A 15,586-nucleotide genomic window follows, 5' to 3' on the forward strand; every position below is an offset into this window, starting at 1 on the left:
GTTTTTCTCGGCGCTCGCTCGCGCCGCCGCCGCCTCCGCGCGCGCCGCCGGCGCCGCCGCCTGGGCGAGGGGAACCCGCGGGGGGGGGGAACGGGAGCGCGCGGGAAGGGAAGGGAAGGGAAGGGAAGGGAAGGGAAGGGAAGGGAAGGGAAGGGAAGGGAAGGGAAGGGAAGGGAAGGGAAGGGAAGGGAAGGGAAGGGAAGGGAAGGCGGGCGCCAGCCCCGTCCCCGCGCGGCCGCAGAGCGGAGAAGCGGCGGCGGAGCGACGCCGAGCTCTTGTTTACCAGCGCTCACTCTCCGTCGTGCACAGGGAGGCAGCGCGGAGGAGAAGGAGGAGGAGGAGGAGGATTGGGGGGTGGGCAGACGCGGCAGCAGAGCGCTGCGAACCCTGCAGCAAGCAAGCGGCGAATTAATCGGGAGGAGCAGCAGACCCTTCCCCCCCGGCTCCCTCCCCGCCCCGTTCCCTCCCCGGAGGAATTACAGACCCTTCGCAACAAGCTCCTGGGGTTTGACCTTCAGCAAACCGGATCGCCTTCCTCGCCCCCCGCAGCCCCCCCTGCTCACACACACACACACACATACACACACACACACACCCACACACCCACACCTCTCCCGGATCCCCCTCCCCCTGCCTTGGGCTGGGCAGCGCCGGGGGAAGGTTCGCAGCGCGCGCGCACCCAGAGGAGGAGGGAAAAGAGGAGGAAAGGGAGGAAAGGGAAAGAAAAAAAAAAAAAAAAGAAAAAAAAAAAAAAAAGAAAAGGATTTACAAATTCGCTGCTGGGTGCTGGGTGGTTTTTGTTGTTGTTGTTGTTGTCGTCGTCCTCCTCCCCCCCGCCCCCGCCGCGATGGCAAGGCGGCTCGGAGGGATGCGAAGAGGAGAGCTGCGGGGGGAGGAGGCGGGGTGCTGAGCGCTCCGCTCGCCCCGCTGCTGCTGCCGCTGCTGCTGCTGCTTTGTGTGTGTGTCCTGGATTCGGCTTTTTTTTTTTTTTTTCCTTTTTCTTTCCCCCTTTTTTTTTTTTTTTTTTTTTTTTTTTTGAGAAGGACCTTGTGGCAGCCGCGCCGAGGAGAGGAAGAGGAGGAGTAGGGGGGAAGCCTTTTTAATTCATTTTCGACCCAAATTCTGCATTTCGAGCCTCTGCAGGCAGCCGGACTCGTGGTGGCGGCGGCGGTGTTGTTGTGGGTGGTGGTTGTGCGTGGGGTGTCCCCCCCACCCTCCCCGGCGGAGCGGGGCGCGGAGCCGCGGGGATCCCGCCGGGGCAGCCCCGTCCCCGCGCGGGGGGACGGCGGAGCTGTTGTTGTTTTGTAATAGGATTGTCTGGGTCGCGCCCCCCCCTTCCCCTCCCTCCGCGGCCCTCCCAGTTTTTGTGTCTCTGTGTGTGTGCGTGTGTGCGGTGTTTGAAAATGGAGGTTGAAGATGCCGACTGCCAGTCCCGATGTGCCTCGTGTTTGCGGCTCCTGTGCACGATGTACCACCGCAGCCAGCGCTGAGGGGAGACGGCGGCGCCCCCCGCCCGCCGCCCCGAGCCCGCCCCGCCGCCCCGGAGACAGCGTCGCCCCGGGGCTTCCATGCCTTGTTGTTGCCGTTAATACATCGTGAATATCTGTGTATTTTTGGTGTGGTTGCTCCGGAAGATCAACACCAAGGGACCTCAACAACCCTCCGGTTTGCCGCTCCGAAGGGTCGTGGCTTTTTTTTTTTTTTTTTTTTTTTTTTCCCTTCATTTCTTGAGGCAACGTGGATTTATTTACCCTGCCCCGCTGCTCCTCCGCCGCTCGTTATTTTTAGAGAACGGGGAGAGGAAAGAAAGCGAACAATTTTGGACTTCTTTTTGCTTTGTTTTGTTTTCGGAAAGGGGGATTTTGTCCAATTAAAGAAAGAGGAATGAAGTCTGGCGCTGGAGGAGGGTCCCTCGCCGTCGTCTGGGGGTTCCTGCTCGTTTTCGCCGCACTTTGTCTGTGGCCAACAAATGGGGAAAGTGAGTACAGTGCGTGCCCGGGGGGTGCGGCGAGGGACCCCGCGGTGAGGGAGCCCCCGAATCAGGGGCTGCCGGGGAGGGGGCGAGGGCGGCGGCTGCCTGTGTGTGTTTGGGGGGGCGTGAGGGGGTCCCCGTGTTTGTGTGTGTGGGGGGCTCCCTGTGTGTGTGGGGGGGTCCCTCTGTAAACGTGCGCGTGTGTGTGTTTATGTGGGTGTTGTGCGTGTATGTGCGGGGGGGTCCCTGTATGAATGTGTGTGAGTGGGCTGGTGATGGGGGGGCTCCCTGCGTGTGTGTGGACGCGTGAGGGGCTCCCTGTGTTTGGGGGTGTGTGTGTGTGAGGGGCTCCCTGTGTGTGTGAGGGGGCTGCCGAAGGGGTTCCCTGTGTGTGTGAGGGGGTTCCCTGTGCGAGGGGCTCCCTCGCCGTGTGTGTGTGTGTGTGTGCGTGAGGGGCTTCCCTGCGTGTCTGGGTTGTGTGCGAGGGGCTCCCTGTCCGTGGCGGGGGGGGGTCCCTGTTCGTGCCGGGCTCCGTGCGAGGGGCTCCGTGCCCGTGGCTGTGAGGGGGGCTCCCGGGGCTCGCGCCGTTTCCCGCCGCGGCGCCGAGCGGGTCTCGCCCCTGCCCGCGGGGCTCTGCGTGTTTTCCTCCTCCTCGAGCACGTTTAACAACCCGGGGCTGCGCGTCTCCCTCCCTTGCCATGCCCGCCTTCCTTCCCGGGAGGCGGCTGCCCGGTTGTACACACGGGTCGGCAGCGCCGCAGCCCCGAGCCCGGCGGAGGGGGCCGTGCCCCTCCTTTGTGTCCCCCCCGAGCGCGGGGCAGCGCTCAGACGCCGCAGCCAGGGCTGCGAGCTGCGTAGTAAACACTCGCGGGCTGGGAAGGACTGCGCTCGCCTTCCCCGCATGGAAGGAGCTTGATCTCTGTCAATATTTAGAGGCTGTATGCAGTAACCTGCCGTAGTGAGTGAGGAATTCCTGGAAATGAACGCCTTGCCTTTTGCCGCCGAGGAGGGGTTTCACTCGCTGTGCGCGGGGTGCGGAATTACGGCGGCATCCCGCAATCTAAAGGTCACAGGCTGCCGTTAATTTTAAACAGATAATTAATTCGCACATTGACGTTTGTGCGTAAATAGAAAGGTTTGATGGCGGAACGGGCTGCGATCTTAGGGTGATGCATTTTTCTAAGCGGCCGTGTTGCAGCCAGCGCCGAGGCTGGAGCAGCGTGCGAGCCGCTTCCCCGGGAACACCGGGAGAACGTGGACCGTGGTGCGGGGCCCGGCTCCCTCCTGCCGCGGATCCTCAGCCCATCCCCGCGGCCGCCCGCCTCGCTCGGGAGCTGCCAGAGCCCCGACTTTGTTTTTGTGCGTTTCCAACCTGTGATTGTGTTGCAGTGCCCGCCCCTCTCGGGCGCAGGGGGAATCGAGGGGGCAGGGAGGGCTGCGCTGCCATTGATTACACTGCAATCATCGCCGGATTAATCCCGGGGCTGATCGGTTTTCTCCTGGTATGTCGGGCTCACGCTGGATTGAGGATCTCTTGCATGAAATTAGCCTTCCCTTGTTTCCTGGAGTATCTCTGTAGACGAGGAGATGGTAAATGTGCCTTGGAGCCCAACCATTTTAAGCAGTGCTCCCTCTCCTTCAGCGTCTGCAGAAGCAGGGATGTTCCTGTACTGCATCCTGATGCTTTAATTTCTTCTGCCGTGTGTTTTTCAGTACACTCCTGGAGCTGCTGTTGTGTGCCTCTCCCTTTCAGAAAGATACGCGTTGTTGGAGGGAAGGAACGAGGAGATCAAATTTCTCCATGTTAAATGTTAAGGGAAAGAATTTAGGAGGCCAGGAGGGCTTTTCTAAAAGTAGTGGTTTCAGATTGAAAAGAAAGGGAAGTTCTTTGGATGCACTTGCAGTGAGGCTAAGTACACAAAAAAAGATAAGTGAGCAAGAAGCACATAGACGGAGCCTGTAGTGCATGTTGAGAAATAATCATGTTTCATTAGGCAGTAAATGCCTATTAACTCCTTGCAAATTGAGGCCCAGTTTAGGCTTTTGGGCCAGCTAGGGCTGGAGAGCTGCAGTCTTACTTCCATGAGTTGAACTTTCTGGCTAGAGCTGTTTTCAAGAAGGAAGATTAATCTTTAAGTTCGAAAACAAAACCCCCGTGCCCTTCTTCAGGGAAGGGCTTACAAAGGATCCAGTAGAGTCAAGAAACAGAACAGGAGGAGGAGGAGGAGATTTGGTGCATTCGTAAACTGCTAGGATGTACACACTTAAAATTGTTTTCCTTGTCTTACCTGGTACAAAGTACCTTGAAATAAAAATGCGCACCCAGCAATGAAGTAATGCAGGAAGAGTATGTTAGGATTTTAGGTTCTAGTCCTCTGAAGTCTTTGTGGTTACCACTTACCTAAAATGAACATCCAAATGAAATATCTTCTGAAGAAGATCCAGGCATTTAAATATGGGAAGATATGCTGAAAAACTTGACTTAGCTGAATACTGCCTCTAATCGATTGTCTTTGTAGTTTACAGTTTAATAGCCTTTGTTTTCACGAGTTATTGCTGAAAGAATTTTGCTGTTAGGGGGAAAAATGATCTCCAGAGCAGATGTTTTACATCTCTTCATATTCTTCTCTCTCCCCACAATAGTGGAAGGAAGATTAATCTTAATTTTTATTTGTTTTTCATATATACTGTGTCATAGCTAAAAGGCACTTCCATTTTCGGTCAAACAAGCAAGGCATTCCTAAATAGGAATACAAAGGAGTTACAACTGGAGGGGAGAGACCCATCCCTTTAATGCTAAATGATATAAAATGTGTGTGTAGTTATGTGACAGAAACCTCTTTAAAATGCAGGTGGAGAGCTGCATTCAGTGGAGAGCTTCTGATTCAGAAAAATTAATTTTAAAATGCTGAGAATTCCCTGAGATAGTGTTAGAATGGCACAAAAATGGAAATGAGAAGACCTTTCATTAAGCTAGAATTTGTGATGCTATACCCGTGCATTTGATGTGTAAAGCTACAACTATTGGAGGCTATTTGATGCTGGGGGTGGGTTTAGGATGAGGCATAAACACGGTGTTTTCTTCCTTTTCTCCCTTGAGCACGATGGGGGTTTTGATTTTCAGCCTTCTCTGTATTTACAGAGGGAATGTCTAGGAGGCAATGGGTTAAACACTTAGAAGGAAAATAATGGTTTTAGGTGTGATAATACTTCAGATTGATGGATATCTTGATGGGTCTGCTCATGTTAGCGCGGAGCTTTTGTTTGTCTATCCAGGCTGGATGTTGTGTTTCTGATAATGAACAGTAGCTCATGCTGATGCTTAATCTCTCTCCCAGGTTGCTTAGTAAAGCCCTCATGACCTGCTGAGTGTCAGCGTTACACACACCTCGCTTTTGCATCAGCATTTTCCTGTACACCCAGTGGTTAGGGAACAGTGGTAACTGGGAGCTGGATAATTCCTGCTGGAATTGAGGTTGTGAATAGAAAATGCCAGAGCCAGTGAGGAATTGGCATCAGGGGGTTCAGCAGAAAGGGGAGAGGATGGAAGCGTGCAGGGAGTGATGGTGCCTGGAGTCCGGGGCAAGGAGAGTGAGCCAGGCAGTACTTGGACCTTTTCTTGATTGTGTTGGGTTGGACTTGTGGTTTGCAAACCAGAACTGGAGCAAAGGCTTGTGTGAGTCAGAAACTGAAAGGGTTAGGAAATGGAAGGGACTTAGCTAATATCAGGCAAAATGTGTAGAACGTGGGGAAGCAGAGGGATGGGTGTGGGAAAAGGGCGTGTTGGAAGTTTCAGTGTTGAACCAACATTTGAGGGAGAAACACTGGGGGGTTTTGTGTGTGTCAAGTGAAGAAAATTTAACTTTGTTCTTATGTTCTGAGAGGTGAGGGAAGGAAGGGGCTGCCGAGAGCAAGAAGACAGATCAATTAGATTGACTTCAGCACAACAGAAGACATGATTTATTTAGTTTAATAGGGAAATTGCTCAGATATGATCAACTACTGTGTTAATTTTTGTGTCAGCTTTTCCCTGACGTGTTTTTCCTCCAAACTAATTCTAGGGTATAGTTAAAGCACACGCCGCTGATGCTGAAATTGTTTTAATCTTGAAAGATACACACAAAATCTAATGTTAAAGAGTATCCACATGATGATTTTTTAATCTATCTTCATTTGTAAATAATTAATTTCTGTCAGTATGTGTTACTATGGGAAAAGTTGTTTCAAATCCTGTTTAATTTTCTGCTAAACTGGCATTTACTAAGGAGATCTTGGAGGAGAAATTTTTTTAAGCATCTAACATTTAAAATTAAAATCCATTTCAGGGCTGAAACTATTAGCTTTAAAGGATAATTTCAGTTCATGTTTAACTAATGCCTTTTCTCTTTCCCAGTAATTTTTGTTTTCTTTTTACTCTGAGGTAGATTTTACCAGTGATCACTGGAACGATTATCTCAGTGAGAGCAGAAAAGGCAGTTTTGTTAAATGATTAATTATATTGTGTGTATACTCCATCTGTGTGAATTGTGAGCTACCGCAAACTTCATTCTAGAGAAGTTTGTTTATGGTCCTGAACTTTGAGAGAGAGAGAGAGAGAGAGAGGCAATAACACATGCAGGAAACCTGTTTTTCTCACACTGGATGTTAACTTTGTGATCCCACACAGCAAACAACTTATCTAGATCATCATCTGTAATGGCTTTAAAGTTCATAACTTACAAAATGTGCTGAATTAAATTATTTTTAAGAAGTTAGTGTATTTATCTGAATTATCTGTAGTTAAATTAATGAACTTCATGAGCATTATTGTACTTGAAAAACTGATGGCAAGTGAAAAAATTCCTGGAACTTTGGTTTATGAAATTAAATACATTCTTACTTGGAGCTCAGTGTAAAGCTTTCACATTTGGAAATGCTTTCGGATGTTATCAAGTAGCAGCTGTTTTTTATTTATGTGTGAGTTCATACATAGGAATGGGTAAATGCAGTTTATTATTGAAAACTATTGTGGATGCTAAATTTAAAAAAAGCTACAGTTTAGGTAATTGTCTCGGAGGTCTCATAATTAAAATTGTTGCAGATTTGTAGTTGCAGTTTAATTTGGATCTTCCTGATAGAGCTGAGCTTTTAAGGTTTCTGGGTTTTGGTGCTAATGGAACGTGCTGCTTTTTAGAGTTTGTGTGCAGAAAGACTTTGGGAATGCAGTGATGTGTTTGAAAGGTAGAAATACTGTTTTAGTATTTTGATCTATTTGACATGTATAATTTTTCTATCACTGTAAATTGTATAGACAGCTTCTTTGTGTAGGTTAGTTGGATTAGTTTTTATGATTTATGAAAGCCACTTAAAAAAGAATAGTTTCACTTTTTTTTTTTTTTATTGTACAAAAGCAGTACTCAACAAACAGCAGTTGATGAAGACACATTGGTGGTTGTTAGCCAGCCTGTCTTGTGTGTGGCTTTTTTGGGCTGCTTTTTTTCCCCTGTGAGCCAAGTCATGACAGGTACAATCTGGACTGATTTCTGGAGTACTATATTTGTCTTTTTTTGTGTCCAGAACCGGCTGAGAGAAACTTTGAGGATCAGCAGCACACAGTGTTCATTCGTATGTGTCTGTGCTCTGCAAACAGCTGTACTGAGTCCCTCAAGCTCAAAGATAGATTCTGGTTCCTTTAGACAGGACTTGTTGGTTTTGCTCATTAAGTTTGATAACAGTTTGACTTATTAATTAATTAAGGAGATGCATTCTGCCAAACCCGGGCGAGTTGTGAAGGTTTAACTCACCCTTATCACAAAGTTTTGCTTTCTAACCCTTGCAAATGCAAAACATGAGCCATTCCCTTAGGATATCTTGCAAGACACCAATTAACTTCTTCAGTGTTGATATCCTCAGGAAGTTGCTGTTGTGGCACAAGATTGTTTAAAATGTGCTGAAAGGCAAAATTGTTGTTTCTTTATTTACAGACTGATTTGCATATGACTCCTAAGCTTTAATGTAACAGAATTTTATTTATTGGTTTATTTTGGAGTATCCAGCCCTGTACATTTCCAGTTAGTCTGTTTCTTTCTTAGTAAACTTGATGGTATGAGCAGAAACAAACATTTGTATATTTCAGTGACTTCCCAGATAATTTTTTCAATGAGACTATTTTCTTTGACCTATCTGAGGAGAATGGATCTCACACCCCGACAAAGTACTAAGTTTATTCCTTTAGAGGACCAATCCACTAGTAAATAATCGGGTAGAATATCAAATATGCACTTCTGTAGCAGCACAAAGTCATTTTGATAATAACTTAGAGCAGTAATTCCCACTGTCACTGAAGCGCTGACCGAGTTGGATTTTAAGACTTTGTTTTATTGTTGACTCAAAAAAGTGTACACGATACAAATAAATCTTTTAAAGCAGGAAGCAGTCGTACTGCACGTGTTTGGGCTTTACCACCATAGTTTATAAGGTCCTGCTTTGGTGAATCCTTGGTTTGTGAAGGTGTGTGTTTGGGGCAGGTCCCCTGGTCGGATGAGTTTGTTTGCCTGTGTTGCCAGCGAGGCACACGTTGCTGCAATAGCTCTGTGACCGGTCAGGGAATGTTATCTCCAGCCCCTTATTGGTGCCATTACATGCTGTAAAGATAGCTCTGTTTACTTGGAAGTGTGAGCATCAACTGAGCAAAACACTTTCTCTTAACAGGTGGGCTTTTTTGGAGTTCTCTGTCGAACATCCCTTCTGCCTGTGCTGGGAGCAGTGTCAGAAAGTGACAACATTAGGCAGATGCAGGAAACGTGAAGAGTTTTTAATTACAAACTTGACATGAGTGGTTTTCCCCTGCTGTTGAATTGGTGATGGGTCATTTTTACTGACTGTTTCCAGCAGCTTTGTCATTTTTTTTCCTTTAGTATGAACAATTTGCCAATTATTACACTACGCATTTAAGTGAGCTCCTTACACAATACTGTTCAAATAGCAGAGGGTTTGATTGGAGGCAGGAAAGAAGAATTTTTTGAAGTTCAGAATGCATGAAAATGAATACATGCTGAAGTAGTCCAAGATCCCTTGTACTTTATCAGAGAGCAGTCTGCTTGAATGAAAGGTACTGTACCTGCTGTTAAGTTTATAAACTTGGTTTATACAGATTACTTTTTAAATTATTCATGATGCTATGTTACAAGTATATCTGACAGGTTTAAAATAAATGGCTTGATGGTAAGAGGGAGCATGCATAAATTAGAGCTGGGATAATGTGCTCTTTGAAGTATCTCTCCCATTTGTTACTACTGGAATACAGTAGGTAACTGCAGCTGAGTGTGTGATTCTCCAGTGAGAGTACATCATTATCTCCAAACTGTGGTGTAGTGGCAGTTCTTGTGTAAGACAGATGAGACGGAGCTGCAGGGAGGACCAAGGTGCTCGCTTTGTTTTTAGTTACAGACACATTTCTGCTGAAACAGGGAGAGCATTTATGGGATGAAGAGTTTAAGCACGGCAGTTGAAAGGGTCTGCTGATTGCTGTGTGTTGCTGAGGTTAGGGTGGCATCGCTTTGTTTTATTTACTTTTCTCTGTTAGCATTGCTGTGGGTTTGTAAGAGCTGTTCTAGCAAGGTGCTTGTACTTAGTGGGACCCCGCGTCTGATTTGCATGTGGATGGTGGTACTCAGCTTGAGAAGTCTTCCAGGAAAAATTTGCAGGAGCTGAGCCATTGTGTTTGGAGAGCGTTATTGGTGGGGAAAGAGAATTCCAGGTCTCTTGGATGCAGAAGTGGCTTCCCCAAACATAAATTGGCTCAGTGCTGATTTTCCTGATTCTATAGACAGGCAGCTCGTTATATTTGAGAAGCAAGCTCCCAAAGGAATTTATGGGATAGGGGAAAAAGCCCCCATAATGATGTGTGATAGAGCAGCCATAAAAATGATTGCAGGATTTTCTGAAAGTGGAAGGTCTTCTTGTAGACAGGGGTAGTTCAAATCTTAAGCCTTAGTCAAAGGGATACAGCATTTTGGAGAAAGATCTGGTGACAGCTGCCCCTGGAAACAGTCTATAACCAACTTCTTACAAGAGAATCGGCTTGTGCTTGCAGGGAAAGGCTTTATCCCTGCATTTGATGGGCTGCTTTCCTTAATATTTCCATTGGCTTCAGTTTAGAGTTGTCTCCACATTTTGACCTTCTACAAGGAGTACTTTTTATTTCCCTGCTGCTCTTCTCACATCGCCTTGGGTCTGTCTGTGTGAGAGTAGCCTTGAAAGGTTTGAAGAGTGCACTCTGTTCATGTTGGGCCGGGAGTGAGGAACCAGCCCTGCACGGTAGGAACGGACATGTGTTTGTTCAGCTCAGCTGACCTCAGAGTAACACTTGGCTGAAGTGTGAAGAGTTGAAATGGCAATGGAAATTCCTTGTTTGCCCTGTCCCTGTGCTCTGCCAGGGCAGAAATTCGTTTTATTGTGTTCTTTCATTCTCATTTCTGCGATTTTTGATGCGTCGTTAAATTGTTGTCTTCCTTAGTCAAATTCCATGTGTCCCATTGGGGATTTGGTTTGTTCTCCAAAATACTGCTGGACTTACATAGCACGGATTAGGTTTTTTTAAGCTTTCAGGTAGTTCTACCTTTCTTTCAGCCAAGAACCAACTTTAGTGAGACTCAGCGGGGTGATGACTCAAACTTTTAAGAGTTCAGAGTTCCACTGGATAGAAGGGGGAGCCCACTGGAATTGGGATAGAGCCTGACTTCCACTGCTGGATTAGCTGTTGTTTCTCTCTGGTTGTTCTGAGCCCCAGCAGGTGGAAGTAGCTTGTGATGCTGCAGTTTACATCATGTTTCAGTTCATTGTGGCTGAAGCTTTTGTCATGTTGTTAGTTTGTGAGGTGGATGTAAATTTATTGGTCCCTTGCAAACACTGTGTCTCCTGTGATGTAAGGAATGAGTGAATATCCACCTGTGTTCAGAGATACATGTAAGTTACTGTTAGTCCTGTGCACTTTGCTCCTCTTCCTCAGACCTGAGAGATGGGAGACTGGGGGAAGTTGAAGACAAGTAGGATATGTGACCGCTTGTATGTGCAGGAGGATGCAAAAAGTCAAAGGGTCTGTTGTTAGTCCTGTTGCTTTTGCACCTTGGATGTGGAGATTTTGTGTTATTAAGTGATGTTGGTATTCCCAGCAGCTACGCCCTTGGTGGAGCTGGGGTCTCTGCATTGTCCCTGTAGAAAAGAGTAGCAATGGGGTGTAAGAAAAGCAAGTTTGTTATGTCAGACTTGAGACTTGGCTTGGTTAGAGACTCACTTGAGCCTGCCAGGGTCCTGCCTGGGAGTAACTGAAGGTTTGTTTGTTTGTTTCTTTTTTTGTGTGACTGCTAATAAAATGTTTATATTTTTGTCACACTAGAGTAGGCTGACTACGTGGACAAACATTTTCCTTTACACTTTGTCTCAACAAGAGGCATGACATACATACTGAATGTTCAAATTCTGGTGTGAGTCTCTTTTAAGATTCAAGCTTAGGTGGGTTATGGTTGTGAAGTGGCCAGTGAAGGAGCAAAGGCCCTTCCAAGTCAGTGCAGTTGTTGTCCTGCAGGAATCAGGCACAGAGAAGTGCAGTGGAGTGTGTGTGCTGGAGGTTCTGGGCTGCAGCAGAGCACACATGAAACACACATCTGTTTGTACATGGGCTGTGCAGCTCTTTGGGTAGTTCATTGTTTAAATAAACATGTTGCATTAGCTGTGAGACTTCAGTGCCAAATGCCCACTGATGAGATGTATGAGGGTTTTGTTGTTCCCAAGCCACACCGAGGAACGCAACAGCTTTATAATTCAACATGTTTGAGGAAGATTACAAAAAGAATTTGGGGTGGATCACAATCAGCACTTCAAAAGCGACAGCTTTAGAGTAACTCCGCTACAAAACAGTGCAGCCCATGGAAAATCACTGTCATCTTAACAGATGCAGTGTTATTTTGGAGATTCCACTGTATAAATACATGGACTGTGGTTAAATTGTGATGGCAACAGATGCAATCTCAGTTCTTGATTCTTTCATCTCCTTAATATTTAAAAATACCCCACAAAGTGAAAAAAAACCCAACCAACATCAAGGCTGAAAATATTCCTTCTGTAAATTCCTGGGGCTGTACCTTTAGGGCCCGATATCATTTTGGTTACATCACTATGGATGAGGCTTGAGGAGAGTAAATGCTCATCTCTGTGAGGGAGCTGCAAATGCTGCTACTCACGACTTATTGTACCATTTGCATATGAATGGAATTATTCAGCTCTACTTAAGAAATGTCAGAGAGATTGAAGTCAGAGTTGGTTAACCTGGCAAAAAGATATTTCCAGTATTTTTCATGAAAGAAAGTGGTAGTATGTAGGCAAGAATTACACATTCCACTGGCTAAGCCAACACTGTCTGAGGATTTTCTTGGTGTCTTTGTAGTTGATATCAGTGACTTTATTTTTAAATTTGTCTGTAATACATTGCAGTAATGAAGGGAAAGAGAGTTGGAATGTGGGAATCAGATGCTGTATCATAATGCTGCATAGTTGTGTTAACGTTTGTTTTTCTTTCCAGATTTGATTTTGTTTAAATACTGATTTGAAAAGTATAAATTCAGAGCAAGGGTCTTCCTTTTAACGAAGAGCAAATAAAGCGTAGTAAGATGTTGTTACCAGTGCATTCACCTTTATCGATCCACTAGTTGGATAGAAAAGCCTCGAGTTAAATACTGTAGTTTTAAATACTGGATTTTAAAAAGAACCAGATAATTTGTGTGAGCATTGGTAGTCATGCATGCTAAAATAGGGAGTGATCACATCTCGTGCTTCAGGAGCTGCCAGTATTGAAGGGTTGGGAAGAAATTGTATTCCTCCTCCGGGTGTCTGCATTTCCCTCCCCATTTGTAAAATACAGAAAGTGCCGTCCTTGGGGGGTGGTTAAAGGCTTCGTTGCTGCAGCAGGGACGTGACTTGCGATGCTCGTGTGGCTCTGTCATCCAGGTGACAGCACTTTCACTGGGAAGCTGCTCCTCCTTGCCAGGCGTTCGATGACTGTACTCTGAGCAGAAGTGTGAGGATGGGGGTGTTGGCATCAGCTGACTGATAAGGAGATAGTATATTACACTAAAAATACACCCAGGTCTTCACAGGCAGCTGTGAACATTACCTGGTGTCACGTGCAGCAAGAGTGAAACAAGAGTTGAGGTGGGTTGAGCGTGGCTCGGCCTCGCTGCGAGGATGTGCTGGGATGCCCTGTTCATTCCATGGGATTTTTTTTCCTTCAGGAGCAGCTGCTCACAGAAGTGTGCAGCTCTGCAGTGTTTCCTGCTTGTTGCACGTGTGGCCACAGCCTTTGTTCACTGCAGGATCAAAACACTGCTCTGAGCTCAGCATGTCTGTCCCTGCTCCCAGTGTCTCGTGTCTCGAGTTTGTGTTTAATGCCCTTGCAGCTTCTCGCGAGCTGCTGGCGTGGGAGGAGGTGAACCCTGTTTAATGGGGAGAAGGGGAGAGCGAAGGGGCTGAGGATATAATTGTCATGTCATGTTTACTGATTTTTGCAGGGAGAGGGAAGGATGCTCGATTTAGGACGTCTGCACACCCTGGTTATGTGCATTCCCCTCTGTTCTCATGGAAGTGAACTGTGAGAGGCCAGGGGGATGGGATCATGTGGCTTTGCAACCTTCTGGTGAAAATGTTGTGAATTTTGGTCCCATTTGTCCTTCAAAGTTTATTTCTTCCTTAGTATGAAGGCCTCAGAGCACTACTAGTATGAATTTCTTTTTCTTTTATTGAGATGAAGTAAATGGTTTTCATAGTGACTTATAACAGCAAGAGGAAGAGCTTGCTCTGAATACACAGTTTTAATCTCATTTTGCGTATTTTTAGTTGGATTTTTTAAATGACTGACAGCTGTTAGAACTCTGATTCACAAAGAACCATTTTTGAAAGTACAGACCTTTTTGCTAGTTAATAGCAATGTGTTTCTACAAATTCATGTAAATAATTAGATGCCTTGGATGCATTGGCTCAGATCCTTAATTTTCGCATTTTTAAGTGACAAAATGGCAAATGATGTATTTTCTGGTAGATTACTTCTCATTTGTGTTATTTTTTTATTTGGATGGAAAATGGAATTTTAATTGAAATGCAGAAGATCTGGGTTTTGAGACTTAATTAAAACTCCAAGTGTGAAGGAGAGGCATGATTAAAATAAAATAAACAGAGAAAATAGTTTGTCATTGTTTCTCAAAAGTTTAGAGTTCATAGATGTTGCCCACTGTTTCACAGGTTTCTATGCAGGGAGTCCTTTTTAATTTGGGATTAAGAGCTCATTGAACTGAACCATTGGAGTAAACTGAAATGAGGCACTGCAGAAGTAGCTGTTGAAGGCAAAAGCTCTCTGAGCATTTCATCAAAGGGTGGCTCCAAGAGAGCGCTGAACAGCAAATTCACCAGTCCCAACTTTTTTTTGGGTGTAAATTATATGCTTACTATTTTTATTTTATTTAAATTACAGTAGGCATTTGCCCTAATATATGCTGTTACAATTTCATGTTAGATTTGTAATTAAGTTTATTTTTAGAAGAATGTATTTAAGTGGTTTATATAAAATGATTTTCTATTTTTGTAAATGAAATAATTGTTTTTTATTGACTTTCGATTTCATGCAAATGTGGGTTTTTTTTTTTTTTTGGCTTGAAGGTTGTGTAAGCAGAAAGAAATTAATGATTTGAGAGTGTTTTCATAATACGAAGAATAGAAGATTTGTTGTCAGTAGCTGGGGACACTGGTAGGCAGAGTTAACTCTTATTTAGACATGTTCAAATTGAGCGATGGATGGATGTTAGAGGGTGTGGTACAGCTGATTTATATAATAAATTTTCCCATTGATTACTTTTCCTGGTTGAGTTGAGAAAGACAAATTGTGAGTGCGTTTGGATCCGACGCAAAACCGTCAGAATGTCGCAATCCCAAAAATTTCACAATCCAGGGCAAGTCTGATGGACAAGTGAGTGTTAATTGTGAGTGAGCCAGATTTGCTATTTTTAATTTGGCCTCGCTATCACGTCTCTTCACAGATGAAGTAGAAGGCTACAGGGAGTTGAATGATGAGTCACTATTGAGTTAGTAAAATCACAATTGATCTCCATTTCCTGTTGATTCCAAAATTACTGAAGTGTGAAAGCTGAGAGTGACTGATCACTTCTTGGAGGGGAGTTTGAGGGTGGAATGTGGAAGTGACTCTCTCTGAAGTAACTCAACGCTGCCCTGGGTGTCAGGACAGGGATGTGGCAGTGAGAACAGGTGTGTGTGTGATGGTCTGGCCGGCTGAGTTCCCTCGGAGGAATGATCATCCACACTAAAACACGCTCGCCCCGTAGCCAGGTGGGGGGAAGAGGTGTCTTAAGTGGCTAATGATAGAAGCTGAAGATTAAAGTTTTCATTTGTCTCCTCGGTGCTGGAGTTCTTTCTAACTGCCCTGTGTTTCTGTTGCTTGGCTCAGACCGTTCATTCTCCCCTGAAATCCCCGTGCTCCCAGTGCTGTTGCTGTGGCAGTGCCCTGCTCCTCTGCAGCAAGGCACAGTGGGGGGATGCAGGGGCAGCAGTGGGGTGGGACACTGAACATTTTGT

The 15,586-nt window shown here is 45.7% G+C and overlaps 1 protein-coding gene across 2 annotated transcripts in view; it reads left to right on the top strand.

Annotated features, from left to right (window-relative positions):
• The first annotated feature begins 1,541 nt into the window (after positions 1–1,541).
• The window catches only part of IGF1R (insulin like growth factor 1 receptor), a 172,652-nt gene continuing 158,607 nt past the window's right edge, over positions 1,542–15,586 (top strand). Inside the window, exon 1 of one of the 2 annotated variants that reach the window (XM_068203641.1) lies at positions 1,542–1,978. In XM_068203641.1, the coding sequence (XP_068059742.1) occupies positions 1,885–1,978 (94 nt within the window). In that variant the 5' untranslated portion in view covers positions 1,542–1,884. The remainder of the gene's footprint in view (positions 1,979–15,586) is intronic. The other variant, XM_068203639.1, reaches the window with a different exon arrangement.

Source organism: Anomalospiza imberbis, chromosome 13, assembly GCF_031753505.1.
Source record: "Anomalospiza imberbis isolate Cuckoo-Finch-1a 21T00152 chromosome 13, ASM3175350v1, whole genome shotgun sequence".
In the NCBI taxonomy this organism is placed as follows: Eukaryota; Metazoa; Chordata; class Aves; order Passeriformes; family Viduidae; genus Anomalospiza; species Anomalospiza imberbis.